The sequence below is a fragment of the Tachyglossus aculeatus genome, chromosome 2, assembly GCF_015852505.1.
Source record: "Tachyglossus aculeatus isolate mTacAcu1 chromosome 2, mTacAcu1.pri, whole genome shotgun sequence".
Taxonomy (NCBI): Eukaryota; Metazoa; Chordata; class Mammalia; order Monotremata; family Tachyglossidae; genus Tachyglossus; species Tachyglossus aculeatus.
In genome coordinates, this window is record NC_052067.1 from 139,614,622 (window position 1) to 139,637,007 (window position 22,386).

The 22,386-nt window shown below is 50.0% G+C and overlaps 1 protein-coding gene across 1 annotated transcript; it reads right to left on the reverse strand.

The window, feature by feature from the left end:
- Positions 1-500: 500 nt before the first annotated feature.
- On the reverse strand, positions 501-19,235 carry NEU3 (neuraminidase 3). The gene is made up of 3 exons (XM_038741601.1): positions 19,154-19,235; positions 11,983-12,192; positions 501-1,750 (listed from the first exon to the last, which is right to left on the reverse strand). The coding sequence occupies exons 2-3, from the start codon at positions 12,187-12,189 to the stop codon at positions 722-724; spliced, it is 1,236 nt and encodes a 411-aa protein (XP_038597529.1). The 5' UTR covers positions 12,190-12,192; positions 19,154-19,235; the 3' UTR covers positions 501-721.
- Between the last annotated feature and the right edge of the window lie 3,151 nt (positions 19,236-22,386).

Consider the following 22,386-nt stretch of genomic DNA (forward strand, 5'->3'; position numbering starts at 1 on the left):
CCCCCCGAAATCCGGCGACATCTTCGGGCTTGGGGACGGGTCCTCGGCCCTTTCAGGCCCACCGGGCCGAACGGCCTGGCGCCGCGGATAGATCCCGGGCCTGGGATTCCGATCCCGGCTCCGCTACCAGTCTGCCGGATGACCTCGGGCAAGTGGGCCTCAGTTCCCTCTTCCAGGAAATGGGGATGGAGACTGCGAGCCCCACCTGAGACGGGGACGGTCTCCGACCCGATTTGCTTGTATAATAATGATAATAATGACGGCGTTTATTAAGCGCTTGCTAGGTGCCAAGCACCGTCCTAAGCGCTGGGGAGGTTACAAGGTGATCAGGTTGTCCCACGGGGGGCTCCCAGTCTTCATCCCCATTTTACAGATGAGGGAACTGAGCCCTGGAGAAGCGAAGTGACTGGCCCAAAGTCAAACAGCTGCTGGCAGGGTGGGGATTTGAACCCACGACCTCCGACTCCAAAGCCCCGGCGCAGGGCACGTAGGAAGGGGGCTTAACGAATACCATCACGACGAGGACCGTCAGGATGAAGTCACAGACGGCGCTTCGGCGGAGGGCCTGCCCGCCTCCACCCGCTTCTGAGGCCGCGGACTCGGGCGTCCCGTCGGTGGGCGGTCCGGTCCCCGAGGGTGGGCCGCCCAGCCTGGGGACGCCGTCACCGGTGGGGGGGGGCCCCCGCCGTCCCGCGCCCCCCGCCCCGGGCCGGCCTCCCGTCTAGTCGTCCGCGGGCCGGACGCGGGCCAGGAGCTGCCGGCCGGTGAAGAGCCGGAAGGCGATCTGCTCGCACTCGCGCCGGAGCCCGCACTCGAAGAGGCAGCCGAAGACCCCTTCCTCCTCCCCGGCCCCGTCCTCCAGGACGGCCAGGTCCGAGTAGCCGCTGGGCCCTCGGTGGAGGACCCAGGGGCGGGACCAGGGCCCGGCCTCCAGCGGGGCCCGGTTCAGGCAGACGCCCAGGTCGGCCCTCCGCTTGCGGCCCGTCGGGTGGGAGTAGACGAGCCACGTGCCCCCGGGGGGCCGCGCCGTCGTCGCCGTCGTGGCCGCGGCCGCCGCGGCCTCTCCGTCGGCCGGCCCCGGGTGGAAGCCGACCACGCTGCCCTGGCAGCCCCGCGGGGGCTCCCGCAGCTGGCGGGACAGGACCGGCGGGCCGAAGTGCTCCCCGCCGTCGGCGCTGAAGGCCTCGGCCCGCCGCCCGGCCCCGGTGCGGGCGTTGCAGTAGAGCACCACGGGCCCGGCGGCCGGGCCCCGGGCGGCCACCTCGGCCACCTGGCACTCGCCCGTGCCCGCCGCCCGGATGGGGGCCCCGGGACGCCAGGTGGCCCCCAGGTCGATGCTGTAGAGCACGAAGGCGTGGGGCCGGGGGAGGCAGGCCGGGGCCGGGGGCAGGCAGGGGCAGCGGGCCCGCCGGCCGTAGGCGTAGGCCGGAACCACCAGCCGGCCGTCCTGCAGCTGCACCCCGTGGCCCGGCCCCACGGCGAACGTGGCCCAGCGCCCCGCCTCCGGGCCCAGGGCCTCCCGGGTCACGTCCGTGGGCGGGCCCCAGTGGCGCCCGTCGTCCGAGCTGGACACGAGGCAGAGGCGGGCGGCGCTGCGGCCCGACGCCATCTGCCGCCGCTCGCTCACGCGGTCCCGCACGCACAGGAAGAACAGGAACAGCTCGCCGCTCTTCCACTCGCGCACGGGGCACGGGTTCATCGTCCGGTGGCCGGGCAGCCGGGCCGTCGTCACCGGCTCCGCGGGGCCCCACTGCCGGGGAGCGGACGGACGGACCGGCGGAGGTGGACAGACGGAGAGACGCGGGGAGAGACAGGGACGGGGAGAGAGAGAGAGAGAGAGAGAGCACCGGAAACCAACAATAAAAGCCACTGCCAACTCCTCGATGATCATCGTCATCACAGAACGATAAGAATAATGGCATTTATTAAGCGCTCACTGTTCTGAGCGCTGGAGGTGAGCAGGTTGTCCCACGTGGGGCTCACAGTCTTACAGATGAGGTAACTGAGGCACGGAGAAGATAAGCGACTTGCCTAAATCATAATAATGGCATTTATTCAGCGCTTGCTATGTGTAAAGCACTCTTCTAAGCGCTGGGGAGGTTACAAGGTGATCAGGTTGTCCCACGGGGCGGGGGGGGGGGGGGGCTCACAGTCTTCATCCCCGTTTTACAGATGAGGGAACTGAGGCCCAGAGAAATCAAGTGACTTGCCCAAAGTCACACAGCTGACAACTGGCGGAGCCGGGATTTGAACCCAGGACCTCTGACTCCCAAGCCCGGGCTCTTTCCACTAAGCCACGCTGCTTCTGAATCTATTAAGTGCTTACTACGTCCCAGGCCCTCTACTGAGCGCTGGGGTGGATACGAGCACATCGGGTGGGACGCAGTCCCCGTCCCACATGGTCTCCATCCCCATTTTGCAGATGAGATCACTGAGGCACAGAGAAGGTAAGTGACTTGCCTAAAGTCACACAGCTGACAAAATCTGGATTCGAACCCACGACCTCTGTCTCCCAAGCCCGGGCTCTTGCCACTAAGCCACGGTGCTCCTCGATCTGTTAAGCGCTTACTATGTGCCAGGCATTCTACTAAGCGTTGGGGACGGTACGAGAAAATCGGGTTGGACGCAGTCCCCGTCCCACGTGGGGCTCATGGTCTCCGCCCCCATTTTACAGCTGCGGTGACTGAGGCCCAGAGAAGTGGCGTGACTTGCCCAAGGTCACACAGCAGACAGGTGGCGGAGCCGGGATTGGAACCCACAACCTTCTGACTCCCGGGACCGTGCTCTATCCACTACGCCACGCTGCATCTGTCGATGGTGTTTAATGAGCGCTCCTTGTGTGCAGAGCACTGAGCTAAACGTGCTCTCCCAGGAGTATTTCATTCATTCATTCAATCGTATTTATTGAGCGCTTACTGTGTGCAGAGCACCGTACTAAATGCTTGGGAAGTCCAAGTTGGCAACATATAGAGACGGTTCCTACCCAACAGTGGGCTCAGGCACTGTACTGAGCGGGGGTTTGGGAATCAGAGGTCGTGGGTTCTAATCCCGGCTCCGCCGCTTGTCAGCTGGGTGGCTTTGGGCAAGTGATGTCACTTCTCTGGGACTCGGTGACCTCAACTGGAAAACGGGGATGAAGACTGGGAGCCCCACGTGGGACAACCTGATCACCTTGTATTCCTCCAGCACGTAGAACAGTGCTTCCCAATCAATCAATCAATCGTATTTATTGAGCGCTTACTGTGTGCAGAGCACTGGACTAAGTGCTTGGGAAGTACAATTGGGCAACATATAGAGACAGTCCCTACTCAACGGCGGGCTCACAGTCTAGAAGGGGAAGACAGAGAACAAAACAAAACATATTAACAAAATAAAATAAATAGAATAGCGCTTAACAAACACCATCATTATTATTACTCATTCAATCGTATTTATTGAGCGCTTACTGTGTGCAGAGCACTGTACTAAGCACTTGGGAAGTACAAGTTGGCAACATATAGAGACGGTCCCTACCCAACAGCGGGCTCACAGTTTAGAAGGGGGAGGCAGAAGACAAAACAAAACATATTAACAAAATAAAATAAATAGAATAAATATGTACAAGTAAAATAAATAAATAAATAAATAGAGTAATAAATTTCTAGACTGTGAGCCCACTGTTGGGTAGGGACCGTCTCTATATGTTGCCAACTTGCACTTCCCAAGCGCTTAGCACAGTGCTCTGCACACAGTAAGCGCTCAATAAATACAATTGAATGAATGAATGAATGAAATACGTACAGACATATATACATATATACAGGATATACATATATAGTGGGGATCGTGTCTATCTGCTGCCAAATTGTACTTTCCAAGCGCTTAGTACATGCTCCGCACACAGTAAGCGCTCAATAAATACGACTGAATGAATGAATGAATGAAATACGTACAGACATATATACATATATACAGGATATACATATATAGTGGGGATCGTGTCTATCGGCCGCCAAATTGTACTTTCCAATCGCTTAGTACATGCTCCGCACACAGTAAGTGCTCAATAAATATGATTGAATGAATGAATATCTAATAATGGCATTTATTATCCAAGATAATCAGGCTGGACACCATCCCTGTCCCACATGGGGCTCACAGGTGGAGGAGACAGAGCCCAGGCCTCGGAGTCAGAAGGTCATGGGTTCTAATCCTTGCTCTGCCACGTGTCTGCTGTGTGTGGCCTGGGGTAAGTCACTTCACTTCTCTGCGCCTCACTCACTCACTCAATTGGATTTATTGAGCACTTACTGTGTGCAGGGCACTGTACTACGCGCTTGGGAAGCACAAGTTGGCAACATGTAGAGACGGTCCCTACCCAACAGCGGGCTCACAGTCTAGAAGGAGTAGGAGAGTAGCAAAGTGAGACAAGAAGGATGACTGAGGGCTTTAAAGCTACAAACGCGCTAGGCGTAGAGTTGGTAACGAGTTGAGAGGCAGCACGGTCCTTTCATTCATTCACGTATTCGTTCATTTAATCGTATTTATTGAGCGCTTACTGTGTGCAGAGCACTGTACTAAGCGCTTGGGAAGCACAAGTTGGCAACATATAGAGCCGGTCCCTACCCAACAACGGACTCACAGTCTAGAAGGAGTAGAAGCAGTGTGGCTCATTGGAAAGGGCACGGGCTTTGGAGTCAGAGGTCATGGGTTTGAATCCCGACTCCGCCACATGTCCGCTGTGTTACCTTGGGCAAGTCACTTCACTTCTCTGAGCCTCAGTTCCCTCATCTGTAAAATGGGGATTACGACTGTGAGCCCCACGTGGGACAACTTGATCACCTTGTATGCCCCCCAGCGCTTAGAACAGTGCTCTGCACATAGTAAGCGCTTAACAAATGCTATTATTATTATTATTATTATTATTATTATTATTATTAGAGTAGCAAAGTGAGACAAGAAGGGGCAGGATGACTGCCGGCTTTAAAGCTACAAATGCGCTAGGCCCTCTTGGCTTTCCAGAGTTGGTAATGAGTTGAGCGGCAGCACTGTCCTTTCATTCATTCACGCATTCACTCATTTAATCGTATTTATTGAGCGCTTACTGTGTGCAGAGCACTGTACTAAGAGCTTGGGAAGCACAAGTTGGCAACATATAGAGCCGGTCCCTACCCAACAGCAGACTCACAGTCTAGAAGGAGTAGAAGCAGTGTGGCTCATTGGAAAGAGCCCGGGCTTTGGAGCCAGAGGTCATGGGTTTGAATCCCGACTCCGCCACATGTCCGCTGTGTGATCTTGGGCAAGTCACTTCACTTCTCTGAGCCTCAGTTACCTCATCTGTAAAATGGGGATTAAGACTGTGAGCCCCACGTGGGACAATTTGATCACCTTGTTTCCCCTCCAGCGCTTAGAACAGTGCTCTGCACATAGTAAGCGCTTAACAAATGCCATTATTATTATTATTATTATTATTAGAAGAGTAGCAAAGTGAGACAAGAAGGGGCAGGATGATTGCCAACTTTAAAGCTACAAACGCACTAGGCCCTCTTGGCTTTCCAGACAATGAGTTGAGCGGCAGCACGGTCCTTTCATTCATTCACGCATTCATTCATTTAGTCATATTTATTGAGCGCTTACTGTGTGCAGAGCACTGTACTAAGCGCTTGGGAAGTCCAAGCTGGCAACATATAGGGACGGTCCCTACCCAACAGCGGGCTCACAGTCTAGAAGGAGTAGGAGAGTAGCAAAGTGAGACAAGAAGAATGATTGCGGGCTTTAAAGCTACAAACGCGCTAGGCCTAAGGTTGGTAACTAGTTGCGAGGCAGCACGGTCCTTTCTTTCATTCATGCATTCATTCATTTAATTGTATTTATTGAGCGCTTACTGTGTGCACAGCACTGTACTAAGTGCCCGGAAAGTACCATACAGCAATAGAGACAATCCCTGCCCACAATGGGCTTACAGTCTAGAGTGGCTAGAGTCGGAAGGACCTGGTCTCAGCTACCTCATCAGTAAAATGGGGATTAAGACTGTGAACCCCATGTGGGACAGGGACTGTGTCCAACCTGATTACCTTGTATCTACCCCAGCGCTTAGAACAGTACTTGGCACATAATAAGTGCCCCAGACTGAGCCCCCTTTTTCCTCTCCTCCTCCCCATCCCCCCCGCCCTACCTCCTTCCCCTGCCCACGGCACCTGTATATATGTTTGTACAGATTTATCACTCTATTTTACTTGTACATATTTCCTATTCTATTTATTTTGTTAATGATGTGCATAGAGCTTTAATTCGATTTGTTCTGAGGATTTTGACACCTGTCTACATGTTTTGTTTAGTTGTCTGTCTCCCCCTTCTAGACCGTGAGCCCGCTGTTGGGTAGGGACCGTCTCTATATGTTGCCGACTTGTACTTCCCAAGTGCTTAGTACAGTGCTCTGCACACAGTAAGCGCTCAATAAATAGGATTGAATGAATGAATTACATATATATATACACACACACATATATAAAAGCAAACCACCACTCCTCAAAAAAAACAAAAACAAAAACAAAAACTGGCTAATTGCCTGGTTTGGGGGCAGCCACTGCCAGTGCTGGGCAGAGCCTTGGCCCCAGGTGGTCTCTGAGATGGACCCCTAGAAATTTTTGGGGGAGGGGAGGCTGTATTCATTCATTCAATCATATTTATTGAGCGTTTACTGTGTGCTGGACACTGTACTAAGACTTGGGAAGTACATGAAGGCAATGTATAGAGACGGTCCCTACCCAACTACGGGATCACGGTCTAGAAGGGGGAGATGGACGATGTGGAAAGGGGTCAAAATCGTCAGAATAAATAGAATTAAAGCTCTATGCACATCATCAACGAAATTAATAGAATAGGAAATATGTACAAGTCAAATAAATAGAGTAATAAATCTGTGCAAACATATACAAATGCTGTGGGGAGGGGAAGGAGGTAGGGCTGGGGGGGATGGAAGGAGGAGAGGAAAAAGGGGGCTCAGTCTGGGAATGATGATAATAATAAAAGCATTTATTAAGCACTTACTATGTGCAAAGCACTGTTCTGAGCACTGGGGAGGTTACAAGGTGATCAGGCTGTCCCTCGGGGGGCTCACAGTCTTAGTCCCCATTCTACAGATGAGGTAACTGAGGCCCAGAGAAGTGAAGTGACTTGCCCAAAGTCACACAGCTGACAATCGGCGGAGCCGGGATTTGAACCCATGACCTCTGACTCCAAAGCCCGGGCTCTTTCCACTGAGCCACGCTGCTTCCTTGTGAATTAGTCTTTTAGACTGTGAGCCCACTGTTGGGTAGGGACTGTCTCTATATGTTGCCAATTTGTACTTCCCAAGAGCTTAGTACAGTGCTCTGCACACAGTAAGTGCTCAATAAATATGATTGATTGATTGAATTACACATCATTAATAAAATAGAATAATAAATCTGCACATAACTACACAAATGCTGTGGGTCGGGAGGGGGGAGAGTAGATGGAGGGAGTCAGGGCGATGGGGAGGGGAGGAGGAGCAGATGAGAAGGGGGGCAGTCTGGGAAGGCCTCCTGGAGGAGGTGAGCTCTCAGGAGGGCTTTGAAGGGGGGATGCCTGGGGGTTTGGCGGGCTGCCCCACAACGGTACGTCGAGCTGCAGGAAACCACAGCGCAGGAAACCAGGCTGGGCCGGCCGCAGAGTTACAGAACCACCGAGGCTGGGCTGCACGGGGGGGAGCAGGACAGTGGCCCCAAGCCCGCTGCTTTCAGAGTCGGAGGCCGAATGGAGAACGGCGAGGCCTCGTGGAAAGTGCCCGGGCCTTGGAGTCTGAGGACCCGGGTTCTTATCCCGGCTCTGCCCCTCATCTGCTATGTGACCCTGAGCACGCCCTTACATTCTCTGGGTCTCAGTTTCTTCATCTCTAAAATGGGGAATCAATCACTGTTCTACCTCCCGCTTAGGCCGTGAGCCCCATGTGGGACAGGGACTGTGCCTGAGGTAATTACCTTGCATCTATCCCAGTGCTTAGCACATTCATTCAATCGTATTTATTGAGCGCTTACTGTGTGCAGAGCCCTGTACTAAGCGCTTGGGAAGTACAAGTTTGGTATACAGCAAACACTACCATCCTTCCCATCTCACAAGCCCGCAACCTTGGTGTCACCCTCGACTCCACTCTCTCACTCACCCCTCACGTCCAATCTGTCACCAAAACGCGCCGGTCTCACCTCCACAACATCACCAAGATCCGCCCTTTCCTTTCCATCCAAACCGCTACCCTGCTCGTTCAATCTCTCATCCTCTCCCGACTGGATGACTGCATCGGCCTCCTCTCTGATCTCCCATCCTCGTATCTCTCCCCGCTTCAGTCTATCCTTCACTCTGCTGCCCGCATTATCTTTGTCCAGAAACACTCTGGGCATGTCACTCCCCCTCCTCAAAAGTCTCCAGTGGTTGCCTAACAACCTTCGAAAGAAGCAAAAACTTGTCACCCTGGGCTTCCAGGCTGTCCATCCCCTGGCCCCCTCCTATCTCCCCTCCCTTCTGTCCTTCTCCAGCCCAGCCCGCACCCTCCGCTCCTCTGCTGCTCACTGTGCCTCGTTCTCACCTGTCCCGCCATCGACCCCCGGCCCACGTCCTCTCCCTGTCCTGGAATTCCCTCCCTCCACACATCCACCAAACTAGTTCTCTTCCTCCCTTCAAAGCCCTCCTGAGAGCTCACCTCCTCCAGCAGGCCTTCCCAGACTGTGCCCCCCTTTTCCTCTGCTCCTCCTCCCCTCCTCATCACCCCGACTCCCCCCATCTACTCTCCCCCTCTCCCGACCCACAGCACTTGTGTATTTATGTGCTGATTTATTATTCTATTTTATCAATGATGTGTATATCTCTCTAATTCTATTTATTTATATTGATGCTATTGATGCCTGTCTACCTGTTTTGATGCCTGTCTCCCCCATGCTAGACTACGAGCCCACTGTTGGGCAGGGATTGTCTCTATATGTTGCTGAATTGTACTTTCCAAGCACTTAGTACAGTGTTCTGCCCACAGTAAGCGTTCAATAAATACGACTGAATGAATTAACTTAAGAAATACCACCACTATTATTATTATTGTTATTATTAATAATAATAATAATAATCAATCCACAGTGCTGGTTGGACCAGAGGAAACTGAGAAGGACCACGGCCTACTGGAGAGAGCATGGGCCTGAGTCAGAAGAATCTGGGTTTTACTAATAATAACTGTGGTATTTGTTAAGCGCTTACTATGTGCCAGGCACTGTACTAAGCACTGGGGTGGATACAAGCCAATTCATTCATTCAATCGTATTTATTGAGCGCTTACTGTGTGCAGAGCACTGTACTAAGCGCTTGGGAAGTACAATCAGGTTGAACCCAATCCATGGCCCACATGGATTTTAGACTGTGAGCCCACTGCTGGGTAGGGACTGTCTCTATATGTTACCAACTTGTACTTCCCAAGCGCTTAGTACAGTGCTCTGCACACAGTAAGCGCTCAATAAATACGATTGATGATGATGATGGGGCTCACAGTCTCAATCCCCATTTCACACCTGAGGGAACTGAAGCCCGGAGGAGTGAAGTGACTTGTCCAGGGTCACACAGCAGACAAGTGGCGGAGCCAGGATTAGAACCCATGACCTTCTGACTCTCAGGCCCGTGCTCTATCCACTAAGCCACGCTGCTTCTCTAATCCCAGAGCCACCCCTGGTCTGCTGTGCGACCTCGGGCAAGCCCCTTAACTTCTCTGTGCCTCAGTTACCTCACCGGTAAAACGGAGATTAAGTCTGTGCGCCCCAGATGGGATGTGGACTACGTCCAAACTGATTTGCTTTTAATTTTTTCAAACGATATTTGTTAATCGCTTACTACGTGCCAGACATCGTACTCAATGCTGGGATAACTACAAGGTTGTCAGACTGGACACGGTCCCTGTCCTGCATGGGGCTCAGAGCCTTAACCCTCATATACAAATGAGGAAACTGAGGCACACACAAGTTAAGTGGCTCAGTAGAAAGAGCCTGGGCTCTGGAGTCAGAAGTCATGGGTTCAAATCCCAGCTCCGCCAATTGCCAGCTGCGTGACTTTGGGCAAGTCACTTCACTTCTCTGTGCCTCAGTTCCCTCATCTGTAAAATGGGGATTAAGACTGTGAGCTCCCGGAGGGACAACCTGATCACCTTGTAACCTCCCCAGCGCTTAGAACAGTGCTTTGCACATAGTAAGTGCTTAATAAATGCCATCATTATTATCATTATTATTATTAAGTGGGTTGCCTCAAGTCACGCAGCTCGTGGCTTAGTGGAAAGAGCAAGGGCTTGGGAGTCAGAAGTTGTGGGTTCTAATCCCGGCTCTACCACTTGTCAGCTGTGTGACTTTGGGTACGTCACTTAACTTCTCTGGGCCTGGTTACCTCATGTGTAAAATGGGCTGTGAGCCCCCCGTGGGACAACCTGATCACCTTGTAACCTCTCCAGCGCTTAGAACAGTGCTTTGCACTTAGTAGGCGCTTATCAAATGCCATCATTATTCTTCTCTGGGCCTGGTTACCTCATCTGTAAAATGGGGATGAAGACCGTGAGCCCCACGTGGGACAACCTGATGACCTTGTATTTACCCCGGTGCTTAGAACAGTGCTCGGCACATAGTAAGCGCTTAACAAATACCAACATTACTATTAGAGGAGCAGCGTGGCTCAGTGGAAAGAGCCCGGGCTTTGGAGTCAGAGGTCATGGGTTCAGACCCCGACTCCGCCACTTGTCAGCTGTGTGCCTTTGGGCAAGTCAATTCACTTCTCTGGGCCTCAGTTACCTCAACAGTAAAATGGGGGTTAAGACTGTGAGCCCCCCCATGGGACAGCCTGATCGCCTTGTAACCTCCCTAGCGCTTAGAACAGTGCTTTGCACATAGTAAGTGCTTAATAAATGCCATTATTATTATTATTATTATTATTATTATTAGAGAAGCAGCGTGGCTCAGTGGAAAGAGCCCAGGCTTTGGAGTCAGAGGTCATGGATTCAAACCCCGACTCCGCAACTTGTCAGTTGTGTGACTTTGGGCAAGTCACTTCACTTCTCTGGGCCTCAGTTACCTCAACAGTAAAATGGGGATGAAGACTGTGAGCCTCCCGTGAGACAGCCTGACCACCTTGCAACTTCCCCAGCGCTCAGAACAGTGCTTTGCACATAGTAAGCACTTAATAAATGCCATTATTATTATTATTATTATTATTATTATTATTATTATTATTATTATTAGAGAAGCAGCGTGGCTCAGTGGAAAGAGCCCGGGCTTTGGAGTCAGAGGTCCCGGGTTCAAACCCCGACTCCGCCACTTGTCAGCTGTGTGACTTCGGGCAAGTCACTTCACTTCTCTGGGCCTCAGTTACCTCAACAATAAAATGGGGGTTAAGACTGTGAGCCCCCCCCGTGGGACAGCCTGATCGCCTTGTAACCTCCCCAGCGCTTAGAACAGTGCTTTGCACATAGTAAGCGCTTAATAAATGCCATCATTATTACCATTATTATTATTATTATTATTAGAGAAGCAGCGTGGCTCAGTGGAAAGAGCCCGGGCTTTGGAGTCAGATGTCCCGGGTTCAAACCCCGACTCCGCCACTTGTCAGCTGTGTGACTTCGGGCAAGTCACTTCACTTCTCTGTGCCTCAGTAACCTCAGCTGTAAAATGGGGGTTAAGACTGTGAGCCCCCCCGTGGGACAGCCTGATCGCCTTGTAACCTCCCCAGCGCTCAGAACAGTGCTTTGCACATAGTAAGCGCTTAATAAAGGCCATCATCATCATTATTATTATTAAGTGCCGGAGCCAGAATTAGACCACAAGTCCCCCCAGGCCCCGACTTTATCCACTAGGCCACGCCGCTTCTCCACCTACCCCGGCGCTCAGTACAGTGCCCGGCACGGATAATAATGTGGAAAGCTAAACCGGAGCAAGTGGTCCGGGAGAGCAGGGGCGAGGGGCCGGGGCCCACCTGGACGGAGAGTCCATCACGCAGCCCGCGTCTGAGCACCAGGTGCAGGGCGTCCTCGTCCTTGGCGGTGGAGCGTTTCTCGGCGAAGGCCAGCAGTGTGCGGGACGGCGGGATGTAGAGCAGCGCCGGGATCCTGTAGGTGACCCCTCCTACGCTTTCCTGCTCGAACAGGGGCACGTTCGCCGCTCCGGGGTCGGCCTCCTCCATCCTCTGGGGACGCACCGGGAATCGATCCAATCAATCAATCAATCGTATTTATTGAGCGCTTACTATGTGCAGAGCACTGTACTAAGCGCTTGGGAAGTACAAATTGGCAACACATAGAGACAGTCCCTACCCAACAGTGGGCTCACAGTCTATCCATCAATCAATCAATCCTATATACTGAGAGCCGACTCTGTGCGGACCACTGGACAAAGCGCTTGGGTGAGAAGCCGCGTGGCTCAGTGGAAAGAGCCCGGGCTTTGGAGCCAGAGGTCACGGGTTCAAATCCCGGCTCCGCCACTTGTCAGCTGGGTGACTCTGGGCAAGTCACTTCTCTGGGCCTCCGTTCCCTCATCGGTAAAATGGGGATTAAGACTGTGAGCCCCCCCGTGGGACAACCTGATCACCTGGTAACCTCCCCAGCGCTTAGAACAGTGCTTTGCACATAGTAAGCGCTTAATAAATGCCATCATTATTATTATTATTATTCTCTGGGCCTCAGTTCCCTCATCTGCAAAATGGGGGTTAAGACTGTGAGCCCCCCATGGGACAACCTGATCACCTTGTAACCTCCACAGCGCTTAGAACAGTGCTTTGCACATAGTAAGCACTTAATAAATGCCATCATCATTATTATTATTATTATTCTCTGGGCCTCACTTCCCTCATCTGCAAAATGGGGGTTAAGACTGTGAGCCCCCCGTGGGACAACCTGATCACCTTGTAACCTCCCCAGCGCTTAGAACGGTGCTTTGCACATAGTAAGTGCTTAATAAATGCCATTATTATTATTATTTATTATTATTATTATTATTATTATTATTATTATTATTATTCTCTGGGCCTCAGTTCCCTCATCTGCAAAATGGGGGTTAAGACTGTGAACCCCCCGTGGGACAACCTGATCACCTTGTAACCTCCCCAGCGCTTAGAACGGTGCTTTGCACATAGTAAGCGCTTAATAAATGCCATCATCATTATTATTATTATTATTCTCTGGGCCTCAGTTCCCTCATCTGCAAAATGGGGGTTAAGACTGTGAGCCCCCCGTGGGACAACCTGATCAAAACTCCCCAGCACTTAGAACAGTGCTTTGCACATAGTAAGCGCTTAATAAATGCCATTATTATGGTTATTATTATTATTATAAGGCCCTTCACTTCTCAGTGCCTCAGTACCTCATCTGTAAAATGGGGATTGAGACTGTGAGCCCCACGGGGGAGAGGGACTGTGTCCAACTACTTACTTTGTATCTCCCCCAGCGCTTAGAACGGCACTTGGCCCATAGTAAGCGCTTAACAAATACCCTCATTATTATTATTATCATTAAAATGGGAGGTGAAGACTGTGAACCCCACGTGGGACAACCTGATTACCTTGTATCTACCCCAGCGCTTAGGACCATGCTTGGCACATAGTAAGCGCTTAATAAATACCATTATTATTATTATTATTATTATTATTATTGTTACAAATCAGCCGTTAGCGGGGCAGGGCTCATTCCCCCTTTTCATTCCAAACAGTAAGCGCCTACTACGGTGTCGGGCACTGTGCTGAGTGCCGGGGTAAATGCAGGCTAATCAAAACAGGGGGAGATACCAGATAGATTGGACGCGGTTCCTGTCCCCCGTGGGGCTCAATTCTATTTATTTTATTTGGTTAATATGTTTTGTTTTGTTCTCTATCTCCCCCTTCTAGACTGTGAGCCCGCAGCTGGGTAGGGACCGTCTCTGTATGTTGCCGACTTGTCCTTCCCAAGCGCTTAGTACAGTGCTCTGCACACAGCAAGCGCTCAATAAATACGACTGATTGATTGATCCATCCCCATTTTACCGATGAGGGAACCGAGGCGCAGAGAAGCGAAGCGACTTGCCCAAGGTGACGCCGCGGGGATTAATAATAATAATGATGGCACATAGTAAGCACTTAACAAGTAACATTATTGTTATTATTATTATTATTATTATTATTATTATTATTATTACAAATCAGCCGAGAAGCAGCTTGGCTCAGTGGCAAGAGCACGGGCTTTGGAGTCAGAGGTCATGGGTTCGAACCCGACTCCTCCACATGTCTGCTGGGTGACCTTGGGCAAGTCACTTAAATCCTCAGAGCCTCAGTTCCCCTATCTGTAAACTGGGGATGAAGACTGTGAGCCCCACGTGGGACACCTTGGTCACCTTGTATCTCCCCCAGCGCTTAGAACAGTGCTTTGCACATAATAAGCGCTTAACATCATCATCATCATCATCAATCGTATTTATTGAGCGCTTACTATGTGCACAGCCCTGTACTAAGCGCTTGGGAAGTACAAATTGGCAACATATAGAGACAGTCCCTACCCAACAGTGGGCTCACAGTCTAAAAGGGGGAGACAGAGAACAAAACCAAACATACTAACAAAATAAAATAAATAGAATAGATATGTACAAATAAAATAAATAAATAGAGTAAAAAATATGTACAAACATATATACATATACACATATATGTGTGTAACAAATAGCATCATCATCATCATGGCATTTATTAAGCGCTTACTATGTGCGAAGCACTATTCTAAGCGCTGGATTAGAACCCAGATCCTTCGGAATCCCGGGCCCACGCTCGCTCCACTAGACGCTCCCCGTCGGAGGCTGGGCGTCCCGTGTGGGGCAGGAACCAAGTCTCTTCTGATTACGCCGTACCTTTCCCAGTGCTTAGCACAGTGTTTGGCTCATTGGAAGTGCTTAACAAGAAGCAGCAAGGAGAAGCAGCAAGGCCTAGTGGAAAGATCACAGGCCTGGGGGTCGGAGGATCTGGATAAGAATAATAATAATAATAATAATTAATGATAAGAATAAATGAAAAATAATTATTAATAATTAATAATAATTATTCTTAACGATAATGGCACTTGTTAAGCGCTTACTATGTGCAAAGCACTGTTCTAAGCGCTGGGGGGGGATACAAGGTGATCAGGTTGTCCCACGCGGGGCTCACAGTTTTCATCCCCATTTGACAGATGAGGGAACTGAGGCTCAGAGATCTGTCTTCTAGACTGTGAGCCCGCTGTTGGGTAGGGACCGTCTCTATATTCATTCATTCGATCGTATTTATTGAGCGCTTTCTGTGTGCAGAGCACTCTACTAAGCGCTTGGGAAGGCCAAGTTGGCAACATCTAGAGGCGGTCCCTACCCAACAGCGGGCTCACAGATAATCACGTGGGGCTCACCGTCTTCATCCCCATTTGACAGAGGAGGGGACTGAGGCCCAGAGAAGACTGTGCACTGTACTAAGCGCTTGGGAAGTCCAAGTTGGCAACATATAGAGACGGTCCCTACCCAACAGTGGGCTCACAGTCTAGAAGATTCATTCATTCATTCATTCAATTGTATTTATTGAGCACTTTCTGTGTGCAGAGCACTGTACTAATCAATCAATCGTATTTATTGAGCGCCTACTGTCTGCAGAGCACTGTACTAAGCGCTTGGGAAGTACAAGTTGGCAACACATAGAGACAGTCCCTACCCAACAGTGGGCTCACAGTCTACCAGATTCATTCATTCATTCAATCGTATTTATTGAGCGCTTATCGTGTGCAGAGCACTGGACTAAGCGCTTGGGAAGTCCAAGTTGGCAACATACAGAGACGGTCCCTACCCAACAGCGGGCTCACAGTCTAGAAGGGGGAGGCAGACGACAAAACAAAACATATTAACAAAATAAAATAAATAGAATAAATATGTACAAGTAAAATAAATAAATAAATAAATAAATAAGTAAATAAATAGAGTAATAAATTTCTAGACTGTGAGCCCACTGTTGGGTAGGGATTGTCTCTCTATGTTGCCAACTTGTACTTCCCAAGCGCTTAGTACAGTGCTCTGCACACAGTAAGCGCTCAATAAATACGATTGAATGAATGAATGAATGAAATACATATAAACATATATACATAGCAATCAATATATATATTGATATAGATATATAGTATATAGTATATAGATACTATATATGTACCCTGTACATATATACAGGACATACATATATAGTGGGGATTGTGTCTATCTGCTGCCAAATTGTCCTTTCCAAGTGCGTAGTACAGTGCTCTGCGCACAGTAAGTGCTCAATAAATATGATTGAATGAATGAATATCTAATAATGGCATTTATTAAGCGCTTACTATGTGCAAAGCACTGCTCTAAGCTGCCCTCTCCCCTTTCTCAGACTGCGAGCGGAGACTGTCCCTGTTTATTGTTGTAGTGTCTCCTCCCGGGCGCTCAGTACAGTGCTCTGCACCCAATAAACGCTTACTACATAGGATTGAGTGAATGCACTGTTCTAAGCTGCCCTCTCCCCCTTCCCAAACTGCGAGTTGGTTGTGAGCAGAGACTATCACTGTTTATTGCTGTCACGTCCCCTCCCAGGCACTCAGTACAGTGCTCTGCACCCAGTAAACGCTTACTACATAGGATTGAGTGAACGCACTGTTCTAAGCTGCCTCTCCCTTTCCCAGACTGCGAGCTGGTTGTGAGTGGAGATTGTCACTGTTTATTGCTGTAACGTCCCTTCCCAGGCGCTCAGTACAGTGCTCTGCACTCAGTAAATGCTTACAGCATGGCTCAGTGGAAAGAGCGAGGGCTTGGGAGTCAGAGGTCATTCATTCATTCAATCGTATTTATTGAGCGCTTACTGTGTGCAGAGCACTGTACTAAACGCTTGGGAAGTCCAAGTTGGCAACATTTAGAGACGGTCCCTACCCAACAGTGGGCTCACAGTCTGGAAGGGGATAGTGTCTATCTGTTGCCAAACTGTACTTTCCAAGCGCTTAGTACAGTGCTCTGCACATAGTAAGCGCTCAATAAATACGATTGATTGATTGATTGATTGCTCTGCACACAGTAAGCGCTCAATAAATACAATTGAATGAATAAATATCTTATAACGGCATTTATGAAGCGCTTACTATGTGCAAAGCACTGTTCTAAGCTGCCCTCTCCCCCTTCCCAGACTGCGAGCTGGTTGTGAGCGGAGACTGTCACTGTTTATTGCTGTAGTGTCCCCTCCCAGGCGCTCAGTACAGTGCTCTGCACCCAGTAAACGCTTACTAAATCGGACTGAGTGAATGCACTGTTCTCAGCTGCCCTCTCCCCCTTTCCAGACTGCGAGCTGTCACTGTTTATTGCTGTAACGTCCCCTCCCAGGCGCTCAGTACAGTGCTCTGCACCCAGTAAACGCTTACTAAATCGGACTGAGTGAATGCACTGTTCTCAGCTGCCCTCTCCCCCTTTCCAGACTGCGAGCTGTCACTGTTTATTGCTGTAACGTCCCCTCCCAGGCGCTCAGTACAGTGCTCTGCACCCAGTAAACGCTTACTACATAGGATTGAGTGAATGCACTGTTCTCAGCTGCCTCTCCCCTTTCCAGACTGCGAGCTGGTGGTGAGTGGAGACTGTCACTGTTTATTGCTGTAGTGTCCCCTCCCAGGCGCTCAGTACAGTGCTCTGCACCCAATAAACGCTTACTAAATAGTATTGAGTGAATGCACTGCTCTAAACTGCCCTCTCCCCCTTCCCAAACTGCGAGCTGGTTGTGAGCAGAGCCTTCACTGTTTATTGTTGTAGTGTCCCCTCCCAGGTGCTCAGTACAGTGCTCTGCACCCAATAAACGCTTACTAAATAGGATTGAGTGAATGCACTGTTCTAAGCTGCCCTCTCCCCCTTCCCAGACTGCGAGCTGGTTGTGAGCGGATACTCACTGTTTATTGTTGTAATGCCTCTTCCCAGGCGCTCAGTACAGTGCTCAGCACCCAGTAAACGCTTACTAAATAGGATTGAGTGAATGCACTGTTCTCAGCTGCCCTCTCCCCTTTCCCAGACTGCGAGCTGCTTGTGAGCAGAGGCTGTCACTGTTTATTGTTGTAGTGTCCCCTCCCAGGCGCTCAGTACAGTGCTCTGCATTCAATAAAAGCTCACTAAATAGGATTGAGTGAATGCACTGTTCTAAACTGCCCTCTCCCCCTTCCCAGACTGCGAGCTGTCACTGTTTACTGTTGTAGCGTCCCCTCCCAGGCGCTCAGTACAGTGCTCTGCACCCAGTAAACGCTCACTAAATAGGACTGAGTGAATGCACTGTTCTCAGCTGCCTCTCCCCCTTCCCAGACTGCGACCTGTCGCTGTTTATTGCTGTAACGTCCCCTCCCAGGCGCTCAGTACAGTGCTCTGCGCCCAGTAAACGCTTACTACATAGGACTGAGTGAATGCACTGTTCTCAGCTGCCCTCTCCCCCTTTCCCAGACTGCGAGCTGTCACTGTTTACTGCTGTAACGTCCCCTCCCAGGCGCTCAGTACAGTGCTCTCACCCAATAAACGCTTACTAAATAGGATTGAGTGAATGCACTGCTCTAAGCTGCCCTCTCCCCCTTCCCAGACTGCGAGCTGGTTGTGAGCGGAGACTGTCCCTGTTTATTGTTGTAGTGTCCCCTCCCAGGCGCTCAGTACAGTGCCCTGCACCCAGTAAACGCTTACTACATAGGATTAAGTGAATGCACTGTTCTCAGCTGCCCTCTTCCCCTTCCCAGACTGCGAGCTGTCCCTGTTTACTGTTGTAGCGTCCCCTCCCAGGCGCTCAGTACAGTGCTCTGCACCCAGTAAACGCTCACTAAATAGGACTGAGTGAATGCACTGTTCTCAGCTGCCTCTCCCCCTTCCCAGACTGCGACCTGTCGCTGTTTATTGCTGTAACGTCCCCTCCCAGGCGCTCAGTACAGTGCCCTGCGCCCAGTAAACGCTTACTACATAGGACTGAGTGAATGCACTGTTCTCAGCTGCCCTCTCCCCCTTCCCAGACTGCAAGCTGTCACTGTTTATTGCTGTAACGTCCCCTCCCAGGCGCTCAGTACAGTGCTCTGCACCCATTAAGCGCTCACTAAATAGGACTGAATGAATGAATGCATGCAGGAATGAATAAATGAATGAAGACTGACCGGCCCCAAAGAGCAGCTGGTCCTGGAGGCCTCTGTCACTGGGCTCCGGCGCACTTCACCCGGCCGGAACCATAAAGCGCTGCCCCCGTTGGGTCCGTCCCAAACCCAATCCCCCATGTCACTTCCGGTTCCCCTCTAAGACGCGCCGACTCGGTGGTCTCCCCCCGTCTTCTGCCTCGGCCGCCGAGGAGGGCGCGCGCCCCCTCCCGAGCACTTCCGGGTCCCCTCTAGGACTCCGGAGGACTCCCCCGCTTCGGTGACCGCGCTCTCCGGCTCCCTCTATGGGCCGCCGGTGTAACCCGCTGTTGTGTAGGGAACGTCTCTTGGCCTTCCCAAGCGCTTAGCACAGTGCTCTGCACACAGGAAGCGCTCAGTAAATACGATTGAATGAGTGAATGAATGGTTGAAAGAATAATGATGGTATTTGTTAAGCGCTTAATCAATCAATCAATCGTATTTATTGAGCGCTTACTGTGTGCAGAGCACTGGACTAAGCGCTTGGGAAGTACAAGTTGGCAACATATAGAGACGGTCCCTACCCAACAGTGGGCTACAATAATGATAAGAAATGCGGTAATAATAATAATAATAACGGTTTTAAGCGTTTATGTGCCAATCAATCAACCAATCAATCGTGTTTATTGAGCGCTTACTGTGTGCAGAGCACTGTACTAAGCGCTTGGGAAGTACAAGTTGGCAACATATAGAGACGGTCCCTACCCAACAGTGGGCTCACAGTCTGAAAGGGGGAGACGGAGAACAAAACCAAACATACTAACAATATAAAATAAATAGAATAGATATGTACAAGTAAAATAAATGAATAAATAAATAGAGTAATAAATATGTACAACCATATATACATATATACAGGTGCTGTGGGGAACTATGTGCCAAACTATGTGCTTACTATGTGCCAAACACTTTAATAAGCGCTGGGGGTGGAGGGAATTCATTCATTCATTCAATCGTATTTATTGAGCGCTTACTGTGAGCAGAGCACTGTACTAAACGCTTGGGAAGTCCAAGTTGGCAACATCTAGAGACGGCCCCTACCCAACAGCGGGCTCACAGATCATCACGTGGGGCTCACAGTCTTCATCCCCATTTGACAGATGAGGGGACTGAGGCCCAGAGAACACTGTGCACTGTACTAAGCGCTTGGGAAGTCCAAGTTGGCAACGTATAGAGACGGTCCCTACCCAACAGCGGGCTCACAGATAATCACATGGGGCTCACAGTCTTCATCCCCATTTGACAGATGAGGGGACTGAGGCCCAGAGAAGACTGTGAGCCCGCTGTTGGGTAGGGACCGTCTCTATATGTTTATTCATTCATTCTTTCATTCATTCAATCGTATTTATTGAGCGCTTACTGTGTGCAGAGCACTGTACTAAGCGCTTGGGAAGTCCGAGTTGGCAATAATAATAATAATGTTGGCATTTGTTAAGCGCTTACTATGTGCAAAGCACTGTTCTAAGCACTGGGGGGATACAAAGTGATCAGGTTGTCCCACGTGGGGCTCACAGTCTTCATCCCCATTTTACAGATGAGGGAACTGAGGCTCAGAGAAGTTAAGTGACTTGCCCAAGGTCACACAGCAGACATGTGGCAGAGCGGGATTCGAACCCATGACCTCTGACTCCAAAGCCCGGGCTCTTTCCGCTGAGCCACGCTGCTTTCTCAACATATAGAGACGGTCCCTACCCAACAGAGGGCTCACAGTCTAGAAGTGGGAGACGGACAATGAAACAAAACATATTAACAAAATAAAATAAATGGAATAAATACGTACAAGTAAAATAGAGTAATAAATCTGTACAAACATATGTACATATATGCAGGTGCTTTGGGGAGGGGAATCAATCAATCAATCAATCAATCAATCGTATTTATTGAGCGCTTACTGTGTGCAGAGCACTGTACTAAGTGCTTGGGAAGTAAAGGTTGGCAACATATAGAGACAGTCCCTACCCAACAGTGGGCTCACAGTCTAGAACGGGGAGACAGAGAACAAAACCAAACATATTAACAAAATAAAATAAATAGAATAGATATGTACAAGTAAAATAAATAAATACACTAATAAATACGTACAAACATATATACATATATGCAGGTGCTGTGGAAGGAGGTAAGGCGGGGGATGGGGAGGGAGGTGGGGGGATGTTGCCAACTTGTTACTTCCCAAGCGCTTAGTACAGTGCTCTGCACACAGTAAGCGCTCAATGAATACGATTGAATGAATGAATGAATGGATGAATTGATGAATGAATGAATGGATGGATGGATGGAGTAAGCGCTTAACAAATACCATTATTGTTATTATTATTAATATTATTATTATGGATGAATGGATGGATGGATGAATGGATGACTGAATGAATGAATGAAAGAAAGAAAGAATAATGATGGTATTTGTTAAGCGCTTACTATGTGCCAAACACTTTTATAAGCGCTGGGAGTGGAGGGAATACAAGATCATCACGGGGGGCTCACAGTCTTCATCCCCATTTGACAGATGAGGGAACTGAGGCCTAGAGAAGTGAAGTGACTTGCCCAGAGTCACACAGCTGACAAGTGGTGGGGGCGGGATTAGAACCCAGGACCACGTGTGCATCTCCACAGCGCAGCGGGGCTAGGGGAGGAAAGCAGTCGATCCTATGTATTGAGCGCTTCCTGGGTGCGGAGCACTGTACTAAGCCCTTGGGAGAGTACAATAATAATTATTATCACTATGGTAGCTGTTAAGCACTTACTATGTGCCAAGCACTGTTCTAAGCGCTGGGTAGGTACAACAATCATAATAATAATAGCATTTGTTAAGCGCTTACTATGTGCCAAGCGCTGTTCTAAGCGCTGGGGTTGATACAAAGTGATGAAGTTGTCCCATAGGGGGCTCACAGTCTTCATCCCCATTTGACAGATGAGGGAACTGAGGCCCAGAGAAGTGAAGTGACTTGCCCAAAGTCGCACGGCTGACAAGTGGCAGAGGCAGGATTAGAACCCATGACCATGTGTGCATCTGCACAGTGCAACAGGGCTAGGGAGGCTAGGGGAGGAAAGTAGTCAGTCCTATGTATTGAGCACTTCCTGGGTGTGGAGCACTGTACTAAGCTCTTGGGAGAATATAGTAATAATAATAATAATAATTATGGTATTTGTTAAGCACTATGTGCCAAGCACTATTCTAAGTGCTGGGGTAGGTACAGTAATAATAATAATTATTATAG

What these genes read in the sequence shown, in the direction of transcription:
- NEU3 (XM_038741601.1), bottom strand. Translation starts at nt 12,189, where the DNA reads ATGGAGGAGGCCGACCCCGGAGCGGCGAACGTGCCCCTGTTCGAGCAG. An exon ending in GTGATGGACTCTCCGTCCAG is followed by an intron (nt 1,751 to 11,982) that starts GTGGGCCCCGGC and finishes GCTCCCCGGCAG; the next exon opens with TGGGGCCCCGCGGAGCCGGT.